Source organism: Papio anubis, chromosome 7, assembly GCF_008728515.1.
Source record: "Papio anubis isolate 15944 chromosome 7, Panubis1.0, whole genome shotgun sequence".
Lineage (NCBI taxonomy): Eukaryota > Metazoa > Chordata > Mammalia > Primates > Cercopithecidae > Papio > Papio anubis.
The window spans coordinates 68,723,917-68,746,036 of NC_044982.1; the positions used below are offsets into that span (position 1 = coordinate 68,723,917).

Below are 22,120 nucleotides of genomic sequence, written 5' to 3' on the forward strand. Positions count from 1 at the left end.
GTGTGTCTACCAGATGACTCCAATGATCTGGCCCCCAGTAATTCAACATTCTTACCACATGCAAAATACGTTCCTCCATTCCAAGGTCCCCCAAAGTCTCAGCTCATTATTGCATCAGCTCAACATCTAAAATTTCATCATTTAAAGCAGGTCCAAGTCTAGATGAGGCATTCAAGTAAAATCCACCAGGTCCCACTCCTGGGGCACAGTTGCTCTCCATCTGTGAACTTGTGAAATTAAAGAGACAAGGCGTCTGTCCCCAAAACACCCAACATACAATGGTGAGATAGGCATAGAATAATATCCACAGATATTCTGGTTTAAAAGGGGAAAATGGAAGATTAAAATGAGCCACTGGTCCATGGCAGTTCTAAAACACATTTGGGCAAACGCTCAGTCTCTTGATTAGGTTTCAAAACATTTATGGCCCTTAGTGTCATCCTGTGGGTTCTTAGTCTTGCCTTCTGGGTCCTTTTTCCTTTTTTATAAAAGGTTGTACATGTTTGCAGCTGAGTTGTTTTATTAACCTACTTCCTGCCAGAATGATTTTGAGGTCTGACAGCCTTCTTTCGTTTTGTACTCTGTCTGTTTGAGTCCAAATTATCAGTGTTTATAAAGAAATAATTCTCTTAAAAACTCTGGGGATCTTCCATGGATTTCACAGGGATTCACTTCATTAGACAAAAGCCACATCCACTATTTTCAAGAAAATTCCTTCTCTACTTTGGCCTCCTGCTGAGATGTCTGAGGGACAATGCCCTTAAGCTTCTAGAGATCCTCTGGTTTGGTTAAGAAGATTTGTAAGGCATGTCCTTAATCTCTTGAAAAGAAAGAGAACTAGTGTGACTGAATACTCTGCCCTCATGATCCTTCTAAGATCTTAGCAAAGTGCTGTCCAGCCACACCTTGTCCTTTTCTCTTGATAGTGAATTTTGTCCTCTTTTGCCATCTGGAGAAGTTGAAAATTTTCCACATAAGCAAGTCCTGGTTTATTTTGTTTAACAGTTCTTATCTCTCCTTTCTCACACTTTACTATTAGAAGCAAAAAGAAAGCTGGCAGCACTGTCAACACCTTGCTTGGAAATTATCTTAGCTGTGTATCCAGGCTCTGAGTTATTAGTTCTGCTTTCCATACAACTATATGAGAAAATTTTACTAAGCTTTGAACTGCTAAATAAAAATAATAACATGTTGCTCATTTGCTTCAGAGTCCTCAATGCTAGTGTCTTTAAAAACCAGGTATCTACTAACAGTCTGTTTGAGGTGATTGAAGATTTTTCTGTCATGTTCCTCAAAATTCTTTCAGCCTCTGCCCACTGCTTGATTCCAAAGCTGCTCCTACATTTGTAGGTATTTGTTATAGCGGCACTCCATCTGTATTATTTTCTTATTGCTGCAAAAAATAAAAAATACCACAAACGGAATGCTCTAAAACAACACACATTTCTTATCTCACAGTTTCCAGGGGCCAGGAGTCTGGGCATAGCTTAGCTGAGTCCTTTGCTTAGGGTTTCCCAGGCTTCAGTCAAGGTATCAACTGTGCTACATTCTCATCTGAAAACTTCTTTTCTCTTCTTTTAAGCTCATTCTGATTGTTGGTGGGTTTTGTTTTCTTATGGCTGCATGACTGAGGGTCCAGGCTTCTTATTGGCTATTGGCTGAAGATTGTTCTGAGGTCCATGAGGCCACAGCAGTTCCCCGCCATGATACCCTCTCCACAAGCAGTTCATAGTATAATTATTTGGCTTTTTTTAAGGCCAGGAAGGGAATTTCTCTCTCCAGTCTACTACATAACGTAATATAATCATGGAAGTGACGTCCTATCATCTTTCCCATACTCTGTTGGTTAGAAGCAAGTCACAGGTTCCACTCACACTCAAGGTCACACAAGCGCACAATTTGTTGAGGGTCACCTTATCATGTGTCCAAGAGGAAAGAAACCAGATTGTGGTGAGCAGCAGAATGAGTGGAAAGTGAGGAAATGAAGATAAGGGATATAAACAATTTTGCAAGATTTGGTTGTGCCAGAGTAAAGAGAAAAAAGCCAGTAACTGGAGAGGTCAAGAGAGCAAAAATAAAGGTTTTTTAGTTTTCATACTAAAGGTAGTTTCTCATGATTAAATGCTTATGGAATGAAGCCTATAAAAAGTCTTAAAATGCCCAGGGAGAAAAAAATAGGAATAATAATGGCTAATGTTTATTAAATGTGTGTCATGTACTAGATATTAAAGCATTAAATAATCTTTCAAAGAAGACATCCTTACAATCTTTGGACAAACTCATTCACTAAATAGAAAAGAAGAAATACTCTCCAAATAATCTTATAAGATCAATACTCAAATCCCACAAAACTAATCTCACTCATAAATATAGACACAAAGATCCTCACAAGCAACTCAAATTTAGCAATGTCTACAAAAAGATTATATATTCCGATCAAGTTGGTTTAACCCAGGAATACATGGTTGGTCTAATACTAAACAATGTCATAGATTACTTAATTTCATGTGTGACATATAATCTGCTACATTAACATATTAAAGGATAAAAATATAATAATTGTTTCAATACCTGATGAAAAATAATGTGATAAAATTCAAAATGGAAACAGAAAGGTTATTTAACCTTTACTTTGTTTAAATTATCTACAAAAATCAATCCCAAACTTCATTCTTAGGGGTAAACTTCCTTTAAAATTTGGAAGAAAATAAGGGTGTCTTTGTCACTACTTTTAGTCAGTATTGTCTTGGAGTTTCTAGCCAGCACAGTTAGACAAGAATAAGAAACAGAATACATAAAAAGAAAGGAAAAAAATAAAACTATTATTATTTATAGATGACATATTTTCCTAGTTATGAACCCAAAAGAACAGACCTAAACATTTTCAGAAATAAGCAAGTTCAGCAAGGTGGTCAGCTAGTAGATAAGTATTCAAAAATCAGTTTCATTTCTACAAGCCATCAGCAAACAGAACATTTTTTAAAAAGATACCCTTTATAATAGCAGCAAAAACTATGGGAATAAATCCTAGAAAACTAGGAAACTTTTAGCAATGGATATGTAAAATCTATTCAAAAGAAAAAGTGAAATAAATGGGGAGATATATCATTATGATCATAAACTAAAGAATTCAATATCATAAAGATGCCAATTCTCCCTAAAATAATCTAAAGATTCAAAATTTCAAGAGATTTTTTAATGACCTTGGGCAAGCTAAATTTAACACATATATGGCAGAGTAAATGCTGAAGAGTAACCAGGAGTCTCCTAGAGAAGAATATGGTGTGGGGACTTGCTCCACCAGATATCAATAATTTCAATGAGGTTATAGCAATTAAGACATTGTACTACTGGGCCAGTAATAGAAAAATTGACCAAAGGAACAGAACAGAGAACCTAAAATAGCACATGATCCACACATATGTGAAAACTTGTAATAAGATAGATGTAGCACTGCAGATTTTTGGGTTAAGAAGAACATCTCAATAAATGTTACTGAAACATTTAAATACCCATATGGAGAAAACTGAAATTTTTATCACTCTCTCATGCTAAAAAAGAATAATCTTAAGATAGAGTAAGGTCTTAAATGGAAAAAGAAAAACTTAAACTTTCCAAAGAAAATAGGGAAGAATATCTTGACCTTGGAGTAGAAAAGGTCTTCCTAAACAAGATGTTTTTAAAGACGCCCTGATGACAAATTTTAAAATAGACATATTCAACTACACTAAACTTCAGAAGTTCTGTTCATCAGAAGACACCGTAGAAACAAAACACAAGCCACAAACTGTAAGAAGATACTCAGCACACAATTGAGGATTAGTATACAGAATTTATATCTTAAATACCTAAAATCAATAAGAACAAGAGAAATGAAAAATATGTATAGCAAATTGATAGAACAGGAAATATGAGTGGCTTATAAACATAAAAAGATTCTCAACCTGATGCTCAAACTGAGAAGTGTGAATTAAGACCACGAGACATCAATTTTTATCCACCAAATTGGCAAAAATAAAGCCTAACAATATCAATTACTATAAAAGATGCAGATCAACAGGAACAGGAATACACCTACACTTCGGGTGGGAGAATAAATTGGTACCACCCTATGAAACAATGCGTCATTTCCTTGAAAGTTAAACATTCACATTCTCTACATACCACCAATTGCACTCCTTGAAATATATCCTGGAAAACTACTCCACATGCTGACTGAATACATGAAAAAGAATATTTAGGGCAGCCCTGTTCTTAAGAGGGGGCAATAAAAAAAGAGAGAAAATAACCCAAATGTTAATTCACAGAAAAATAAATAAATAGTATGACTTAATTTTGTGAAAAATATTTAAAGTGGTATACTAAGCACAATATATACACTTCATTAATAGGTTTAGTAAACATTACTCAGAGGACTTTTCACCTTGGTTCTCTTGGCCTTCATTTGAACTTTTGCTAATAGAGCATACATGGTCATCTCAGCTCTATTCCAGTTGATTCCTTCCAAGACCTCAATGGCCTTGTCGTGGTTTTCACAAAATGAATAAATGAGGGCTTGCTGTATAGGACTCAACTCAATGAGACCTAAAAGGGAAGGAAAGTTTATCAATATCTTTGCCAAGTATCAAGGATTTTGAATATAATTATTCTAAGGGAGTAATTCAATAATTTGTCTTTATAATATGAATTAACAAATCAACAAATTATAAAATTAACAAATTATACTAAGATTTATTTACTACCAGTAACCAACAAGACATTCCAATTACAAACAAAAAATAGAAAAATTGTAAGCTTAATATTTCCCATAAAAATCTCTCTCACAAAATTCACTGCTATGAATCATTTTACTAATTGGCAATGTACGTATAAAACTAAAGTTTCAAAATCTAATTTGATTTTCAATTGGATCCTTCATGCTATTTATACATAACTATTGCAAAATAGCATAAAAATTTTAAATACTGAAGTATTTCTTAAAAGTTATAATTATATTTACCTTTGTCCATTTCTGCTACTTGATAAATAGTAAACTTTGCAAGATCATAACATTTCATCATAAGAAGATATTGTCCTCTGGAAGAAATAATCGATTTTGATTCCAAGCAGCTAAAAATAAACGCTCTAAAATAAAGTTTCTTATAATCAGTTACTTAAAATTTTACAATATATTTATTCTTATTTACTTATGTATGCATTAAAAAAGTGAAAATTATAGACATTTTGTATAATCTAAATACATCAATTAGCATAGTGATGTGATGAGGAAACTTAGGAAATGTAATGCTGAAAGAAAAATACCCAAATCTCTTTTTGTAATTATCTGTATTTAAAATGTTATACTTTTTGCTGAGAAATTATTAAAAGAGAAAGTTCAAGGCATATACAAGGAAGGAGGTATTTACATAAATTGCTAAAATGTGGTTCAAGGACAAAGCAAGCCCTTATCAGTAAAGCATTGTCTCATTCCATTTTCCCAGGTCTATAAATCCTTAAAAGATTATATTTTTGATAGTGATAACTCATAACTTGCAAAGGATATCTTTATAGAAAATTCTACTACATTTGAAATACTGCATGGAAGTAGGCAGTACCCGTAGAAATGGTATAAAATTCAATATGTCATTTCTTTTCACTGAATTAGTGGAGGTTTATGTTTGGTACACGTGCTCATGTTTGATTGTGGACATAATCAAAACAACTGTTCAAAATATGTTACCTTACTCTTATGAGATATGTGATAACTATATGACTAGTTGCTTAAAAAGGTCTCAAAGAACATAAACACTAAACAGGTATATTTTGATGCAAAGGTAGAGCAAAGGGGAAAATCTTGTTATCTTATGTAATAAACTATCTTAAAGTTTAACAAACTGGCTTGCTGGTGGGGAAATGGCAATTACTGGGAGATTAAATGTAAAATGGGGAGTCTGAAAGGTTCAAGAGGGAACTGAAGATCCCCATTCAATTTCTCTGATGCTAAGTTATCCCAGGAAAAATTCAGTTTCTATGCTCATACCTTCTTATGTATAATTGGATTCCATCTGGCTGAAGGTGGATAGCACGAGACAATTCATTTACTGCCTTTTTCAATTTATGCAACTGTTGAGTGATAAACAGAAACTTAGCTCCTAATAATACCAGTTGCTTCCTTTCTGATATTTATTCTCTCTCGCCCTTTCTACAGAAATTTTGCAGGTACATCTCCTAACATACATGTTTTTCTTAAGAAACAACAAAGCAAATAGGTTACAGAGAAGTGAAAAGAAAAATTTATGATATACTCTTAGTTTTTAAAAATAATCTATCTTTAATTTTGAATAATAATTATACATACCCACATATATACTATTTCACACAAATGTGATTACATAATACATTCTGGATTGTGTGCATGTTTGTGTTCTCTTTTATCATTTAGCTTTCAGTTTTTCTCCCTCAACCCTAACAACTTTTTCAGTTAACCTGATCCATCTTAATCAAGTAGCATGCAGGCCAGGCTCAGGCCTCTAATTCCAGCACTTTGGGAGGCTGAGACAGGAGAATCGCTTGATGAGGCCAGGAGGTCAAGACCAGCCTGGTCAACATAGTGAGACCCTGTCTAGACAAAAACAATAATAAGAATAAAGACTAAGAAATAAAGTAGCATGCAAAGGACGGTAAGATAAAAACTAAAACTATATTCCACTTAAAAATAAGGGAGGAAGAACAGGCCTGCACAAAAATTAAGTAAATGAATGAATATAACAAAATAAAAAAATGATGAAAAGTAATCTGTTTAACATCAATATATAATGAAAAGTAAACATTAATCATTCCCTTAATACTGGTCACAGAAACTGAATTTGTACAAATTTGGGGACAAAATCAACTACCATTGGAAATACTGACAACAGAGCACTCTGCAGACCAGAGCAAAATTAACCTGGGACAACCAACCAATCCTTTTATTGTTATCGCACAATGATGCAAAGAAGCAAATGTACAAAACTAATTTGTTCATGGAAGCAGGCAGTACCTGTAGAGATGGTAAAAATGTTTGGAGGAAATGGTGGATGGACTCAAAAGAGGGAACAGAAAAGGAGGAAGTTTGAAATTTGTTAAAACAAATTGGAAATTTTCTGTGGAACTTCAGGCCTGCTGCTTCCTAAGCTAACCCTATTCAGGATGGTGTAATTAATAAATCATATAGTCATATGTCCACATTGCTACACCTGTTCTACCAACCATACATGTCTATGCATTGAGGAAACCCTGACTTAAGACAAATGGAGGCACATTCTCAGATCTCTACAAGCTTCCCTGTGGTCCAGAGACATTAGACCACTACCAGGCAACCTTAGATTAGATTTACCCTGGAGGATGAACCCACATAATGAGAGTATATATTCTTGTACATACATATACAAGGGTTTATTTACAATTGTTTTATTTACATGGAATTGTATTGTACACACTTCACACTCTTTTGTGAGCCCTACTTTTGTAACTCAAAAATATCTCATGGAAACCCTTCCAAGTCAGCTAGCATAGTTCTATTATTCTTGTCACTATCTCTGTTACATTCTATGGTGTGAATGCACCACAAACTATTCAATCATTATGGCATAGAGATTTTTGCCTCTCAGAACAGCCTTTGACTATATCCTTACAGCTTGCTATCATGCTAGTGTTTTGATTTCTCTATGTTTTCGGAGAAACTCCAACTTCCACAGATGGTCTTGGCTTCATCAACAGGGTTAGGTTAAGCAGAAGAACCACACGCTATGAGTATGTCCATCCTTTCCCCGACAGAGTCAAGAGCTAACATGACCTAATGGCAACAATGAACCCGCCCTGGGTCCCCACCTCCATCGTCAGCAGAGTAAGGACTTTGAATGGGATTCTAGTCACACTGGGTCCTGAGACGTAGACAATGGAGGGCAGAGCCTCCAGGCAATCCTCCAGGGACATATAGTGTGTGCCAGGAATAAACCTTTGTTTTAATATAGTAATTTTGAAGGTTTTTTTTTTTTTTTAACCCCAGCATAGCCTAGTTTATCCTGGCTGAAACCAGCATAGACAGGAGACAAAGGTAGAAAGGCAATTAGGAGATGGTTCCTGTGGGGTCTTTCAGATCTTTGGCTTTTGTAGAATTTAGCTTTTATTCTAAACACAAGGGAAGCTATTGAAGGGCTTGAGCAAAGAAATGAAATAATCTGACATGTTTTGGCAAGATCACCGTGGCTGCTATTTGAAAATCCTGGTGAGAAACTAGTATTTGGACAGGGTAGTTAGAGGTGAAGTGGTGGAAATGCGTGTCTACTTTGAAGGGTAGAGACAAAAGTTAGAGCGTTATCTCTGAAAATCAGATCTGGCTGGAATTGGAGAGGATTTTTCCTATTTATTGTGCTGTTTTAATTTGTCACAGCTGGGACATATAACATTTATTTTTAATTTAAACAACTTATAAAAATTAAATAAAATTAAAGGGAAGTATGAATGGTCAGTATCTCATTCTATGGATGGATCCCATTGTATAAATCTACCTACTCACCTGTATGTACATACACACACACACACACACACACACAAAACATTGGACCATAGACTCAAATTGTTTAGAGCAGCTATCCCTAGAGAATAAAATTATAGATAATAGCTTTTAGTTTATTTGTATTTGCATGCATATATTACCTGCAATAAATATATAATGCTTTTGTAATAAAGAAAAAAAGGTATTATTTTCAAAAGTGAAAGACATAAAAATGCACACCTTGAAAGTAGAAGCTTTATAAATGAGTAATTAGAGTTAACTATCAGCTTAACACATTGTTTATAAATGCATTAGCCCCTACAATTATCTAAAATATGTATGTATATATTAAAATTATGCTGAACAAATATCCAGAAAATTAAAGTTTTTTTTTAAAAAAAATGAAGGTTCTCAAGCCTTAAATACCTTAAAATAGGTTTCTGCTCGACAAAGATAGCTTTGAATACATAAAGGATCAATTCTAATAGCCTCAGAAAATTGCCAAATGGCTTCCGTGTAGTTATCCAGGTATAGCAGATGTATGAGGCCAATATTTACATAAGCCAAAGTAGTAGTTCTAAAAAAAAAATGAGACAGTGAAATCTTGTTAAACATTTTTCATTATTCCAAATGTTCTCCAATTAGGAATAAACTGAATGAAATAGATGCATCAGTATTCATCAGAGTATTTTTTTAATGTTAGAAAGGAAAGTAAATTAGCTGCTCTCTGTGAAAAACTATAAATACCTTTATGAAACCCTTAGGAGGGAATTAATGTTTTTAGGGTCTGAGCTAGGAACAGAATTTCTGAAGTCTCCTAGACTTTTAGCAAAACTTTACTCTTCTTTGATTTACCTTCCCGTTATCTTGAGTCACAAGCTTAGTTTTTCTCAACTAAAGAGTCTTTACCTCAGGCTATGTTCTATTGGCCATGAGTGACAGTAAGAAACAGTCACATTCAAGGGTTTGGTGGCTTGGGGTTAAAATCCTCTCCACATACATATTAACACAGCTTTTCTGTATCAAATAAATGTTATTCATCTCTCTTAGAATCAAATTATTTTCAGTAGAGAAATAACCTTAGAAATTATCATGTTTGATGCCACTATTTCAAAATGAGAAAACCACCCATCCAATAATCTGGTCTGACAGAATCCCTGACCCCTTGCCTAGACACCAAAGTTCCTACTTCCCATTTTCTGTCTCTTTGAAACTGACACTCTTTTCTTTTTCTTTCTGGCTCAAAAATGTCCAAAAGAAAACCACTGTGGTCATTATGGAGTCATGCTCCATGAATTTCCTGTGTCAAGTTCAACGTTTACCTTGGATAGATTAAGTAAACCATCTGCTGGTTGGCAAGGAATTGACATGATTAGTTACTCTTTCTGACACCTTCCCTTTTCACAAATGCTTCATTGGAAGAAAGGGGAAATTTTAATTAAATCTGTGATTTACAGTTTGACTTTCTGACTAGTGCATTTAACTTTCAGTCTGTATTTCTTCCTGAACCTATGGTCTACATGGTATTAGTGTTTTTATTTTGCTTTACTAAACAAAACAAAGCCAGAAGTTCTAAATAGAAGGTTGCCTTCCATTGAGTTGTATGCTGTCCATAGCAATCATATACCAAGCAGAATTTTTTTTTATTATTTTAAAACTTAATGACAGTTTTCCATGAAGTTAGTTTCAAAAAGCTCTAGTCTGGGCGTCTCCAAAATCCTCAATAGTATTGATTCCTTATCCATGGATTTAACTCCTGTCAAACCCATTTAACTTCTAAAATTTGCAAAAACACTCGAGGCAAACAGATGTTGAGAACAGGTTTTATTTTAGAAGTAATCTTGTTTTTAGAAGTAGTATTCTAATTCTAGGATGACTTTATAAGTGTCTCACTTTTTCTAGGTTATCAATGATTAGGGGAAAGAAACTTTTTCTCCCATTTTAGGTTTTCAATTTTTTACAAAAGTGAAATCAATAAATATGAAAAGGAAAACGTACCTTTCTAGAGAAATAACAGTTTCAAAGTCACAAATTGCCAGCAACCAAAGTTTTAGATGTGCATAGACTATTCCCCGATGTAGAAAACAACCAAGATTCTCATAGCCATCATTTATGAGTGCTTAAAAATTTAAAAAAATGTATTTCATTCAGGTTCTAAAATAACCATATGTAAATTATATTTTAGTCTGTAACCTTCCTATTGCTTATTCTCATTTTTTAACATTATATAAAATAGAAACATATCTATGATTAGTGTACTTGTTTGGTAAGTTAAACAATAGTATTGTACATTAAAATGTATTTATTAGTAACAATGTGGCAATTGTGGTTCACAAACTCATTAGAGCTGAACTAAAACCTGATCGGAACCTAGCATAGTCCACTCACTGTATAGGTGAGGAGATTAAAGTCCAAAGGGGGTAAGTACATTGACCACCGTCATGATATGACAGTCAATGGCAAAGACTGGCCTAGAATCCAACTCCAGTCAGAAGGGTGCCATGACCCTTGATGGCCTGATTTTATCAGGAAGCCATCGTTACTGGCCAAGAACAGGCTTGGTTACTAGTCCTGAAGGCAGAAAGGAGAGGTCAGGCTTACACACAAACCAGGATGGACAAGCAAAGAGGCTACACCAAGGCAAGCAGAGCTTGGAGGTAAGGCAGATGGCTTGACTATGCACATCCCAAATAACAACTATCCAGGATGCACATCCCAAATAATGGAAGGGAGAAAAAGAACCTCCTCTCAGTACTCTAGGTGTGTGACTCTCATCAGTAACCAGTCTAGAGGTCATCTCATGTCTCTCGCCTACTGACTGCCCCTTCACTTTCAAAACATGTTAGTGAATTAGATGGGGTTTCCACAAGTTTTGACACATATCTTTAAAGCTTCTCATGCCATTCTACCTTAAGATGGAAAGTTTTGCCAAAATGTGCATAATGTTTACAGTCTAAGACAAAAATATTCACAGTACTAAATTTAGGGAAGTATAGTTAGTGTCAGCAATGATCATACAGATTAAGTAAATACAGTCATGCACCACTTAATGGTAGGGATATGTTCTAGAAATGCATTATTAGGGGATTTCTTTATTGTGCAAACATCATAGAGTGTACTTTCACAAACCTAGATGGTATATGTTATATATGTATATACATATATCAGGTTTACCCATAGTATATACAGTGCATTTTTGACTGAAACATCATTATGCAGCACATGACTGGTATCACTTGAAGAAAATCTAACTGCTCAGTTCACGGTATGATTGACTAGCAATTAAAAAATCAGCTGCAGTTTGGGTGGTTGCTCTTAACAAATAATAATAATAAAAAAATGATTCTTAAGAAAAAAGGAAAAAAATATTATTTAACCTCTCTGTGCTGTGGCTTTCTCATCAGTAAAATGTGAATGAAAATAGTACCGAGCTCCTAGCATTACTCTAAATATTGAGATACTTCTTATTTGGCACTTTAAAAAGCACTTTGCAAGTAGCAAAATGCCCAATAAATGTTAGATATCATTATTATTATTATTATTATTATTATTACTAGCTTAGCAAAATATCTTGAGAGTCCTTTTTTGTTGTGGGTGATAAAACTCCTTGGGCTATCTGGTAGGAAAGGATTGAGGCTGAAATCAAGTTTGTCTGCTCTGGATAATTAAATAATAGGAATTTTGTTCAATTATTGTGATAGCCTAGAATTGGGGAGAGGAGGGCATGAGAAACCCAAAACTTGTATAAGAGGGAAATATAAGAAAGAAGCCTTTACAGGAAGACCAGAGAAAAAGGGATTTGGCCAGTGGTAGATGGATAGGGCTGACAGAGTCAGATAAACTTCTAAAAATGGGGGTGGTTTGATCTTCAAATTTAAGTTACCTGTGCTAACTTTATCTTCTGAACCCTAAAGCATTCAGCAACAGATTAGTAGACACAACATGTTTGTGTTGATGTTATACTGGGGAATGAAGGACAGACCTGGTAAAAAGCAAAGCCAAGAGAACAGTAGCCACAGAAGTGAGGGTGAGCAAAGATGGGGAATCCAGCCAAAAGCTGAAACTGGACTCAAAGATGATGAAAGAATTAGACAGAAATCCTCAGGCCCCTTTCCCAAGAATCCTTGGAAATAGAGGGGAGGACACTAGACTCCTTTCAATACACAGAATGAAATTTGAGTTATTTTATTTTAATATTAATGAGAACGGTGACCTCAGAAGGCAAATGGACTTAAGACAATCAAGTAACCATCACCTTAGCTCTTCTTCCGTGTGGAAATCTAGTTGTCTCTTCATCTCTAGACACTGTCTAATCTACAATGATGGGATTCTAGAACTTCACACCCAGGTGAACACAGGCATATCTGGAGCATTAGACTCAGGTTGGATTTCATCAGTCAGGATGGGCTCATTCATTCTGTTGGAGTCTGTTTACTGAGCACTGACTCTATGCTCACCAAATGTGCTGGCCACATGCATAAACCAGGAGTGTGCTGATTGAGGGTAACACAGAAATGACCATTTTTAGCTATTGGTGTCCTTAGCTACTAAGGATTCCCAAAACCTATTTTTAGTTTATGGGTTAAAAACGCTGAATTTGACAAATCTCTTGGGCTGAGCCTATGGAGCAGGACATAGCACACCAGGACAATTTACTGCCATTTTAGAAAGCTGACTAGGAAACAGGCCTGGGTTTCCAGAAAAATATTTAGAACCCAGTATATTATAGAAAGAGATTTCTTTGATGTCACATTCTCCCCTTGCCACAGTTAACACACACACACACACACACACACACACAAAGGGCATATTAGAAACACTTATAACTAAACCATTATAGCTATATATTCATATATTGTATATCTATATAAGAATATTAAAATGTATAAGCTCATGTAATATATACTTATAATGTATATTAGTATATAGTAGTATACTTATTACATTAGTGGCCCCACTTTACCATTCACCACTATGAAACTGAGCTGTTGAATCTCAGATCAGATTACTACATACATGTAATTGAAGGCAAAGTACCTGAAACACTGTAATCCTGTAGCGCTCTAAAAGGGTTACTCTTTCTGAATAAGCAACCTCGATAATACAATGCTAACCAGTTATTAGGATCTAAGTGAATTGCAGCAGAAAAATCTTGAGTTGCTTCTTTGTAAAATTTCCGTTTAACATATGCAATCCCTCGGTATGTCCTAGGAAAAAAAGGTTTGTTTTAACAAGTATTGTAAAGTATACATTTTCTCTTTTTGGTAAACCTGTACAACTAATTTTATATTTGAATAACAATTTGTAAACGTTTCTCCTTGCTTCGCAAGAGAGTTTAGTCATGAAGTTAACAGTAAAAATGATACAAACTTTTTATAAATTGAAGTACACTTTATTGTATACATAATTATATGCTTATTAGGTACATTCTACATATTAATTATATGCTTACTAATTTCATTTCTTACATTTCTCATGGAGGTATGTCAATAAAATAAGCATTACATTTATTATTTATTCATTTCCCAAAATGTATTAAGCACTAATTTATACAAAATTGCTCCCTAGAAAAACAAAATGATCCATTTTGCAGAACACGGGCCCTAGTGAGTAGAAGTTTTAGAAGATTTTTCTCTGGGCCTTGAAGATACATCCAAATATGTGAGAGTCTGCTCTTTCATGGATGAAAGCTATTGTGTTAGTTGTGTAAACTGGATTCCTTTATCATTAACTTCTGACTCCAATTGTGAAATAATCACTGACTTAGATCTATGCTAAAAAAACTCATTTTCAGTTAGTTAATAATGTGAAGCATATCCATTGTTAGAAATAAAATAAAGATGACAAGGAAAAACAGAAGAAAGAAGCTACTAGGTTGCCTACTTAGAAGAAATAAAAATAGTGGGAGGTTGCAAGATGGCTGAATAGGAACAGCTCCAGTCTATAGCTCCTAGTGTGAGCAACGCAGAAGACGGGTGATTTCTGCATTTCCAACTGAGGTACCAGGTTCATCTCACTTGGGCTTGACAGACAGTGGATGCAGGACAGTGGGTGCAGCCCACAGACCATGAGCCAAAGCCGGGGGAGGCATCGCCTCACCTGGGAAGTGCAACGGGTCAGAGAATTCCCTTTCCTAGCCAAAGGAAGCCGTGACAGATGGCACCTGGAAAATTGGGTCACTCCCACTCTAATACTGCACTTTTCCAACAGTCTTAGCAAACAGTACAACAGAAAATTATATTCTGTTCCTGGCTTGGAAGGTTCCACACTCACAGAGCCTCGCTCACTGCTAGCACAGCAGCCTGAGATTGAACTGCAAGGCTGCAGGAGGCTGAAGGAGGGGCGCCTGCCATTGCTGAGGCTTGAGTAGGTAAACAAAGCAGCCAGGAAGGTCAAACTGGGTAGAGCCCACCATAGCTCAGGGAGGTCTGCCTGCCTCTGTAGACTAAACCTCTGGGGGCAGAACATAGCTGAACAAAAGGCAGCAGAAACTTCTGCAGACTTAAACGTCTGTGTCTGACAGCTTTGAAGAGAGTAGTGGTTCTCCCAGCATGGAGTTTGAGATCTGAGAATGGACAGAAAGCCTCCGCAAGTGGGTCCCTGACCCCCGAGTAGCCTAACTGGGAGGCATCAACCAGTAGGGGATGACTGACATCTCATACAGCCAGGTGTCCCTCTGAGACGAAGCTTCCAGAGGAATGATCAGGCAGCAACATTTGCCGTTCTGCAATATTTACGATTCTGCAGCCTCCACTGGTGATACCCAGGCAAACAGGGTCTGGAGTGGACCTCCAGCAAACTCCAACAGACCTGCAGCTGAGGGTCTTGACTGTTAGAAGGAAAACTAACAAACAGAAAGGACATCCACACCAAAACCCCATCTGTACATTACCATCATCAAAGACCAAAGGTAGATAAAACCACAAAGGTGGGGAGAAACCAGAGCAGAAAAGCTGAAAATTATAAAAATCAGAGCACCTCTTCTCCTCCAAAGGAATACAGCTCCTTGCCAGCAACGGAACAAAGCTAGATGGAGAATGACTTTGAAGAGTTGAGAGAAGAAGGCTTCAGAAAATCGGTAATAATAAACTTCTCTGAGATAAAGGAGGATGTTCGAACCCATCAAAAGAAGCTAAAAACCTTGAAAAAAGATTAGACAAATGGCTAACTAGAATAAACAGTATAGAGAAGACCTTAAATGACCTGATGGAGCTGAAAACCATGGCATGAGAACTACATGACGCATGCACAAGCTTCAGTAGCCAATTCGATCAACTGGAAGAAAGGGTATCAGTGATTGAAGAGCAAATGAATGAAATGAAGCAAGAAGAGAAATTTAGAGGAAAAAAGAGTAAAAAGAAATGAACAAAGTCTCCAAGAAATATGGGACTATGTGAAAAGACCAAATCTACATCTGATTAGTGTGCCTGAAAGTGATGGGGGAGAATGGAACCAAGTTGGAAAACACTCTTCAGGATATTATCCAGGAGAACTTCCCCAACCTAGCAAGGCAGGCCAACATTCAAATTCAGGAAACACAGAGAACACCACAAAAAAAAGATAATCCTCGAGAAGCGCAACTCCAAGACACACAATTGTCAGATTCACCAAAGTTGAAATGAAGGAAAAAATGTTAAGGGCAGCCAGAGAGAAAGGTCGGGTTACCCACAAAGGGAAACCCATAAGACTAACAACACATCTCTCGGCAGAAACTCTACAAGCCAGAAGAGAGTGGGAGCCAATATTCAACGTTCTTAAAGAATTTTCAACCCAGAATTTCATATCCAGACAAACTAAGCTTCATAAGTGAAGGAGAAATAAAATCCTTTACAGACAAGCAAGTGTTGAGAGATGTCATCACCACCAGGCCTACCTTACAAGAGATCCTGAAGGAAGCACTAAACATGAAAAGGAACAACCAGTACCAGTGACTGCAAAAGCACGCCAAATTGTAAAGACCATCGATGCTAGGAAGAAACTGCATCAACTAATGAGTAAAATAACCACCTAACATCATAATGACAGGATCAAATTCACACAAAACAATATTAACATTAAATGTAACTGGGATAAATGCTCCAATTAAAAGACACAGACTGGCAAATTGGATAAAGAGTCAAGACCCATCAGTGTGCTATATTCAGGAGGCCCATCTCACATGCAGAGACACACATAGGCTCAAAATAAAGGGATGGAGGAAGATCTACCAAGCAAATGGAAAACAAAAAAAAGCAGCGGTTGCGATCCTAGTCTCTAATAAAAAAGACTTTAAACCAACAAAGATCGAAAGAGGCAAAGAAGGCCATTACATAATGGTAAAGGGATCAGTTCAACAAGAAGAGCTAACTATCCTAAATATATATTAACCCAATACAGGAGCACCCAGATTCATAAAGCAAGTCCTTGGAGACCTACAAAGAGACTTAGACACCCACACAATAATAATGGGAGACTTTAACACCCCACTGTCAACATTAGACAGATCCACAAGACAGAAAGTTAACAAGGATATCCAGGAATTGAACTCAGCTCTGCACAAAGCGGACCTAATAGACATCTACAGAACTCTCCACCCAAAATCAACAGAATATACATTCTTAGCACCACATCGCACTTATTCCAAAATTGACCACATAGTTGGAAGTAAAGCATTTCTCAGCAAATATAAAAGAAGAGAAATTATAACAAACTGTCTCTCAGACCACAGTGCAAACAAACTAGAACTCAGGATTAAGAAACTAATTCAAAACTGCTCAACTACATGGAAACTGAACAACCTGCTCCTGAATGACTACTGGGTATATAACGAAATGAAGGCAGAAATAAAGATGTTTTTTGAAACCAATGAGAACAAAGACACAACATACCAGAATCTCTGGGACACATTTAAAGCAGTGTGTAGAGGGAAATTTATAGCACTAAATGCCCACAAGAGAAAGCAGGAAAGATCGAAATTGACACCCTAACATCACAATTAAAGCCACTAGAGAAGCAAGAGCAAACACATTCAAACACTGGCAGAAGAGAGAAAATAGAACTAAGATCAGAGCTGAACTAAAGGAGACAGAGACACAAAAAATCCTTCAAAAAATCAATGAATCCAGGAGCTGGTTTTTTGAAAAGATCAATAAAATTGATAGACCACTAGAAAGACTAATAAAGAAGAAAAGAGATAAGAATCAAATAGATGCAACAAAAAATGATAAAGGGGATATCACCACCGATCCCACAGAGATACAAACTACCATCAGAGAATACTATAAACACTTCTGTGCAAATAAACAAGAAAATCTAGAAGAAATGGATAAATTCCTGGACACACACACCCTCCCAGGACTAAACCAGGAAGAAGTTGAATTCCTGAATAGACCAATAACAGGCTGTGAAATTGAGGCAATAATTAAGAGCCTACCAACCAAAAAAAGTCCAGGACCAGATGAATTCACAGCCGAATTCTACCAGAGGTACAAAGAGGAGCTGGTACCATTCTTTCTGAAACTATTACAATCAATAAAAAAAAGGGAATCCTCCCTAACTCATTTTATGGGGCCAACATCATCCTGATACCAAAGCCTGGCAGAGACACAACAAAAAAAGAGAATTTTAGACTAATATTCCTGATGAACATCGATGCAAAACTCCTCAATAAAATACTGGCAAACCAAATCCAGCAGCACATCAAAGAGCTTATCCACCATGATCAAGTGGGCTTCATCCCTGGGATGCAAGGCTGGTTCAACATAGGCAAATCAATAAAACGTAATTCATCATATAAACAGAACCAAAAACAAAAACCATATGATTATCTCAACAGATGCATAAAAGGCCTCTGACAAAATTCAACAGCCCCGTATTCTAAAAACTCTCAATAAATTTGGTATTGATGGAATGTATCTCAAAATAATAAGAGCTATTTTTGACAAACCCACAGCCGATATCATACTGAATGGGCAAAAACTGGAAGTATTCCCTTTGAAAACTGGCACAAGACAGGGATGCCCTCTCTCATCACTCCTATTCAACATAGTGTTGGAAGTTCTGGCCAGGGCAATCAGGCAAGAGAGAGAAATAAAGGGTATTCGATTAGAAAATGAGGAAGTCAAATTGTCCTTGTTTGCAGATGACATGATTGTATATTCAGGAAACCCCATCGTCTCAGCCCAAAATCTCAAGCTGATAAGCTACTTCAGCAAAGTCTCAGGATACAAAATCAATGTGCAAAAATCACAAGCATTCCTATACACCAATAACAGACAAACAGAGAGCCAAATCATGAGTCAACTCCCATTCTCAGTTGCTTCAAAGGAATAAAATACCTAGGAATCCAACTTACAAGGGGTGTGAAGGACCTCTTCAAGGAGAATTACAAACCACTGCTCAACAAATAAAAAAGGACACAAACAAATGGAAGAACATTCCATACTTATGGATAGGAAGAATCAATATCGTTAAAATGGCCATACTGCCCAAGGAAATTTATAGATTCAATACGATCCCCATCAAGCTATCAATGACTTTCTTCACAGAATTGAAAAAAACTACTTTAAAGTTCATATGGAACCAAAATAGAGCCCACATTGCCAAGACAATTCTAAGCAAAAAGAACAAAGCTGGAGGCATCACGCTACCTGACTTCAAACTTTACTACAATTCTACCATAACTAAAACAGCATGGTACCAGTATCAAAACAGATATATAGACCAATGGAACAGAACAGAGGCCTCAGAAATAACACCACACATCTACCACCATCTGATCTTTGACAAACTTGACACTCATAAGCAATGGGGAAAAGATTCCCTATTTAATAAATGGTGTTGGGAAAACTGGCTAGCCATATGCAGAAAACTAAAACTGGACCCCTTCCTTATACCTTAGGACCATAAAAATCCCAGAAGAAAACCAGGGCAATACCATTCAAGACATAGGCATGGGCAAAGACTTCATGTTTAAAACACCAAAAGCAATGGTAACAAAAGCTAAAATAGCTACATGGGATCTAATTAAATGAAAGAGCTTCTGTGCAGCAAAAGAAACTATCATCAGAATGAGCAGGCAACCTACAGAATGGAAGAAAATTTTTGCAATCTATTCATCTGACAAAGGTCTAATATCCAGAATCTACAAGGAACTTAAACCAATTCACAAGAAAAAAGAAATATATCAAAAAGGGGGCAATGTGAACATACGCTTCTCAAAAGAAGACATTTACATGGCCAACAAACATATGAAAAAAAGCTCATCGATGCAAATCAAAACCACAGTGAGGTATCATCTCATGCCAGTTAGAATGCTGATCATTAAAAAGTCAGGAAGCAACAGATGCTGGAGAGGGTGTGGAAAAGTAGGAACGCTTTTACACTGTTGGTGGGAGTGTAAATTAGTTCAACAATTGTGGAAGACAGTGTGGCGATTCCTCAAGGATCTAGAACCAGAAATACAATTTGATACAGCAATCCCATTACAGGGTATATACCCAAAGGATTATAAATCATTCTACTATAATGACACATGCACACGTATGTTTACTGCAGCAATATTTACAATAGCAAAGACTTGGAACCAACCCAAATGCCCATCAATTATAGACTTATAAAGAAAATGTGTCACATACACACCATGGAATACTATGCAGCCATAAAAAAGAATGAGTCTAGGCTGGGCATGGTGGCTCACGCCTGTAATCCCAGGCAAGCACTTAACAAGGGTGGGCGGATCACCTGAGGTCGAGTTCTGAGACCACCTGGCCGTCATGGTTAAAACCTGTCTCTACTAAAAACACACAACACTCAGCCAGTGTGGTGATGGATGCTACCGGGAGGCTGAGGCAGGTGCACCGCTGAAACCCAGGAGGTGGTTGCAGTGAGCCGAGATTGTGCCATTGTACTCCAGCCTGGGTGACAAGAGCGAATCTCTGTCTCAGGAAAAGAAAGGAAAGAAAGGAAAGGAAAGGAAAGGAAGGAAGGAAGGAAGGAAGGAAGGAAGGAAGGAAGGAAGGAAGGAAGGAAGGAAGGAAGGAAGGAAGAAGGAAGGAAGGAGAAGGAAAGAAAGAAGGAAAAGAAGGAAAGGAAGGAAAGGAAGGAAGGAAGGAAGAAAGAAAGAAAGAAAGAGAGAGAAGGAGAGAGAGAAAGAAAGAAAGAAAGAAAGAGAAAAAAGAAAGAAAGAAAGAGAAAGAAAGAAAGAAAAGAATGAGTTCATGTCCTTTGCACATGGATGAAGCTAGAAACCATTATTCTCAGCAAACTAATACAGGAACAGAAAACCAAGCACCGGATGTTCTCATTCATAAGTGGGAGTTGAACAATGAGAACACATGTACACAGGGAGGGGAACACCATACACCAGGGCCTGTCAGGGGTCGGGGGCAAGGGGAGGGAGAGCATCAGGACAAATTCCTAATGCATCGGGCCTTAAAACCTAGATGACAGGTTGATGGGTACAGCAAACCACCATGGCACATGTGTATCTAACAAACCTGCATGTTCTGCACATGTATCCCAGAACTTAAAGTAAAATAAAATAATATTTTTAAAATGATTTAAAATTAAAAACTGCAAGTGAAAAGATGAGTAGACATGATTATATACATATTTTAAACCATTTCAAAACAAAATTTAGACTAAAAGAAAAGCAACAAAATGGAAACTATACTATGTGCAAATGAAAACTGCACAATGCACAAAGTTTAATATACAATACAATAAGATAGTACATCCCTTGAAGCCAGGAGTTCAAAAACAACCTAGGCAAAAAGGCAAGATCCCATTTCTACAATAAAAATTGAAAAATTAACAGGCTGTGGCAGCACAACCTTGTAGTCTTAGCTACTTGTGAGGAAGAGGTGGGAGGATCGCATGAGCCTAGGAGGTTGAGGCTGCAGTGAGCCATGACTGCGTCACTGCACCCTAGACAGGGTGATAGCGTGAGACTCCTTCTCTATAAATAAGTAAACAAAAGATACTGCAAGAAACTGTATGAATAGTTTTCTGTGCTCAAAGTACAAAGGATATGAAGAAGAGATGCAAGGTGGTAGGCAATGCTTTAGAAATTGATAATGCAACTAGTATTTAGGAAATGCAAACGAAACAATTTTAAATTGTCATTTATGCCTATTAAATGACCCACACCATTAGGTTGTAGGCAAGGGTTTTTCATTTACTGATGGCACTGAAAATTGATTCATTATTTTTAAAGAGCTGTCTGATATATTTCAAGCAATTTTCTGTTCTGAAAATGTATTTCAAATAATAGTAATAATTTCAAAAACGACATCTAAAATCATTCTTACCTTGCTTGAGAATTTTGGTGATCTATATTTAACAAGGCTGTGAAATCCTCTATGGCTGCAAACCAGTTTTCATTTTCATAATAAAACAGCCCACGTTTCAATAATGCATCTGTTCTTTTGGGATCATAAAAAATACACTACAGGGACAGGGGGAGGTACATAAACATCATAAAATGAAAAAAAACGAAGTATATAATCACGTAAGTGATCTAAAACTATGTTTTTAACTTCAGGTTAATAAAAAGCAAACCATCTGAAGATGTCAGAATATTCAGAGTGGTAGCTAAAGAACATATCTTTAGGAGATTTTTTCCAT

At 36.5% G+C, this 22,120-nt stretch overlaps 1 protein-coding gene across 5 annotated transcripts in view; it reads right to left on the bottom strand.

Moving 5' to 3' along the window:
* The window catches only part of TTC6 (tetratricopeptide repeat domain 6), a 228,133-nt gene that overhangs the window by 42,107 nt on the left and 163,906 nt on the right, over window positions 1–22,120 (bottom strand). For 4 of the 5 annotated variants that reach the window (XM_017961138.3, XM_021941153.2, XM_031668173.1 and 1 more), the window contains 7 exons: window positions 21,805–21,941; window positions 13,553–13,722; window positions 10,514–10,634; window positions 8,942–9,092; window positions 6,020–6,102; window positions 5,000–5,124; window positions 4,424–4,584 (listed from right to left, as the gene is read on the bottom strand). In XM_017961138.3, coding sequence (XP_017816627.2) covers window positions 4,424–4,584; window positions 5,000–5,124; window positions 6,020–6,102; window positions 8,942–9,092; window positions 10,514–10,634; window positions 13,553–13,722; window positions 21,805–21,941 — 948 coding nt within the window. The remainder of the gene's footprint in view (window positions 1–4,423; window positions 4,585–4,999; window positions 5,125–6,019; window positions 6,103–8,941; window positions 9,093–10,513; window positions 10,635–13,552; window positions 13,723–21,804; window positions 21,942–22,120) is intronic. The other variant, XM_009211439.4, reaches the window with a different exon arrangement.